At 34.6% G+C, this 3,513-nt stretch overlaps 1 protein-coding gene across 1 annotated transcript; it reads right to left on the reverse strand.

Moving 5' to 3' along the window:
• Positions 1 to 682: 682 nt before the first annotated feature.
• Positions 683 to 2,281, reverse strand: LOC120085141 (EP1-like glycoprotein 2). Its single transcript, XM_039041017.1, has one exon. It carries the CDS (start codon positions 2,213 to 2,215, stop codon positions 854 to 856), a length of 1,362 nt encoding a protein of 453 aa, XP_038896945.1. The 5' UTR covers positions 2,216 to 2,281; the 3' UTR covers positions 683 to 853.
• Between the last annotated feature and the right edge of the window lie 1,232 nt (positions 2,282 to 3,513).

A 3,513-nucleotide genomic window follows, 5' to 3' on the forward strand; every position in this document is an offset into this window, starting at 1 on the left:
TTAGAAAAATAACTATTTTCTTTTTTCTTTTCTTTTCTTTTATTTTTGTTTCTTTATATTTACGAAAAATCTCAAATTTGTCAGGTTTCAATTTGAACCCCATAAGCTGCAATAGTGGTCTTATGTGTTGTTATTAAACTATTGCAGTTGCACTAAACTATCGTGATGATATACTAATTGTTGCAAACAAAAATGTTGCAATAAACATATTAAATACATTGTTAGTACAACTGTTGTAATTGAATCTCAATCACGACACTGTAATAAACGTTATGACCAAATTGATGCAATTTGTATCAAGAGCAATAGTTTTGTCATGTGTTATTAAAAATGTTGCATTAATATAATCGTTTGCAACATTTGTCGAACCTTGCGGAAAAAAAAAAAGAAAAAGAAAAACCCACTAAAATAGGTATCTTTTCTTGTAGTGAAAGTTCAAACTAAAAACCCACTAAAGTCAAACATATCGGCCTCTTTTATTTCTTGGACATTCTTTTCTTCTTAATTCAATTTTAGCCTCTTTTCTTGACTCTAATCTTAGTCCAACCAAAAAGCCCCTTTTACCTCAATCAATGATATTAATTTTTCATAAATGCAAAAACCCAAATTACACAATAAAATTCATATCATTATTCACATAAACCAACTCAACTAGTACACAGATATATTAGCAAATGTTCTATTACAAGTAAGACAAATAATTCTTTCATTAAAAAAAAAGAGCTCTTTTATTCTTCTTCAAATAAGAACAATAAAAACAACACAAGTTGAGTTGAACATAGTTTAGTTAGTAAGAACCTATAATTTGGATCATAAGATCAAAGGCTTGAATTTGGACTTGGCCACCATCTCCCTAAAGGGAGTACTTAATGTAACCCACAGAAGAGGAATTAATATCCTTAATCAAAGTCCCTAACAATGGAACCCTCAAGCATTTAGAACTATACTCCTTGTAGATAAACCCTAAACACTTACAATCTCTATCACATTTAGCTCTACAATCCCCAACCTTAATCGGCCCTTCCCCATCATCCTTATACGGATTCAAGAAGTGCTCCACGCCCACTATCTTATAATACCCATATTTCCCTTTTCCGCCGCCGCTGCACGGCGGCGTCTTCGGCGGCGCACAGCTCTCGCTCCACCCCAAAAGCCCCTTTGGACTGGGACACGCCACACACATGCCCCTGCTGCAGTAGCCGTAAGCCCCACATTTGCTCGGCAGCGCACATTCCCTTATGAAATAGCTTGAAAAGAACGCAAAACTCTCTTCCCATTTCAGGTAACTTGTTCCGTCGTAGTAAGTGAACGCCTTCAGATTCCCGTCGTGTCCTAGCCGGAGAAACGAGTAAGTTGCATTGTAGTTTAATTTGTTTAAATTCAATGCTCCGCCGCTTCTGATTGGCCGGACTTGTAATAGTCGCCGTCTTGGGGTGTCTCGATTTAACAACAGAAGGAGCTCATACGCGGTGGCGTTTTCGTTCTCTGGCTCGACGCTGAATGTTACTCTGTTAATTTGATCTGTATCTGGCCAACCACCGTAGGTTAAAAGCTGACCGGAGTGGGAGAGGAACATTGTGAGACCGGTTCGATCTAAAACAAGACTGTAAGGGCCATCGGAGCCGTCGATTTCGGATTTTCGACTGATTAATTTGTTACGGCCGCCGATTCGAAGAGATTGGCCAACTAAGAGAGTATCAGTAGGGTAATCGAAGCTCTGCCAGATGAATTTTCCGTTTTTGTCGTGGAGGACTAAGTTGCCGTTGGGGAGCATTTTGATTCCGGTGACGCCTCTGTTTTTGGTGTTGGTTTGCCAGACGATACGGCCGTCGACGTCGGCGAGGACGAAGTTGCCGTCGCGGCCGAAGGTGAGAGTGGCGTTTTCACGAACTGGGTCGTTGCGATTGGCGTCCCAAACCCATCGCATTAAGCTCTCGTCGCGAGGGATTCCGGCTCTAATGGCGAAGATGAAGGAATCAGGGGTGGTGTTATAGAAACAGAGACGGAAGGGGAATGTGTAGAAGGTATAAACATCATTTCGGATTACGCGGTAACTGGCGTCATATTCGATGATTCGGTCGCCGAATTCGCCTTGGTTTATGAAATGGAAGGTTTCATTTGCAGGGACTTGAGCTTCTGTGGCCATGGCCGCGAGAAGGATGGTGAAGAGGAGAAAACAGGGATGATGAGGAGGAAGAGGAAGACGATTCGCCATTTGGTTACCCTTTGGTTCTTCCAATGTTGTTGGTTTTTTTTCTGGATAATTTTGCAAAACAATGGCCTTTTAAAGGAGATAAATAAGACACAAGTTTGTCCTATTAATTTTATGAGGTTTTTGATCTATTAATTTTATATGTCGATATTAAATAAATAAATTCGGTAGTTTTTACTATTAAAATTTACATATTTGTTGTAGAACTTTAAAATTACAATTCAAGCAATATTTAGGGACAACCTAATTATATCTAAGTCCATATATCATTTTTTACTCACATAAAAAAAAAATTAATAAAAAATTAAGTTAAAAACCATTTTTAATTCCTAAACTTTCATATAAGTAATAATTTAGTTTCCGAACTTTAGTTTCTAACGAACTAGTTCCTATACTTTCAATTTTGTAACAATTTAGTCCCTTAACTTTATTATGTGACAATCTAGTCTTTGGACTTTAAAATTTGTAACGATTTAGTCTCTATTGTAAAAATTAATATTAAGGTTAAATGAAATTTCATGCATAAATAAATTGTTAAACTAGTTAGAGACTTAATATTTTTACAAAATACAAAATTTACATCATAAAATATTAAAAATTGACACCTAATTTTGATAAAAAAAATTTACGTTAGGGACTACATTCTTACAACGTCAAAAGTATATGGACTAAATTGTTATATACTAAAGTTTGGGATTAAATTGTTACAAAATTGAAAATATTGAGACTAAATCGTTACAAACTAAAGTTCAGGAACTAAATTGTTATTTTCATAAAGGTTTAGGAATAAAAAGTGTCATGTTGCAGCCTTTAATTGGGTGTAACAGGGAGCAGTATTTTTCCTTATAACACTCAATCCTAAACATAGAATTTACAGTTCTAACATATTAACTCCAAACTTCATAACTCAACTTCGTAAACACATTGAAGTTTGATTTCACCCCTTGCCTATTGTCCAAAGAATAAAGTGAATTTGATACTAACATAAACATGATTTAGTTGCATAAATTTTGTATAATCTACTTCGAGGTTAGAGAATTTATTTTTTTTTTAGTAGAATAGATCTTATAGTCATTAAATACATTCATATGTCTATTTAGTTATATTCAATTTGGTGAGTGTGTTAATAATTATTGTTTATGAGTAGAGATTTAAGTTCAAATCTTTTTCCAAAGGATTGAAAGTGACATAAATAAATAATTTTTTTTTTCAAAATACAAATATTCTCAAATTACATTTTAAAATTTTCAAATCGTAATAAAATTTTTAATTCTGTTAACTTATAAATTAATTTAGGATTA

The sequence above is a fragment of the Benincasa hispida genome, chromosome 9 (genome assembly GCF_009727055.1).
Source record: "Benincasa hispida cultivar B227 chromosome 9, ASM972705v1, whole genome shotgun sequence".
NCBI lineage: Eukaryota > Viridiplantae > Streptophyta > Magnoliopsida > Cucurbitales > Cucurbitaceae > Benincasa > Benincasa hispida.

Excerpts from the sequence above, each read along its gene's own strand:
- LOC120085141 (XM_039041017.1), bottom strand. The coding sequence starts at position 2,215 with ATGGCGAATCGTCTTCCTCTTCCTCCTCATCATCCCTGTTTTCTCCTC.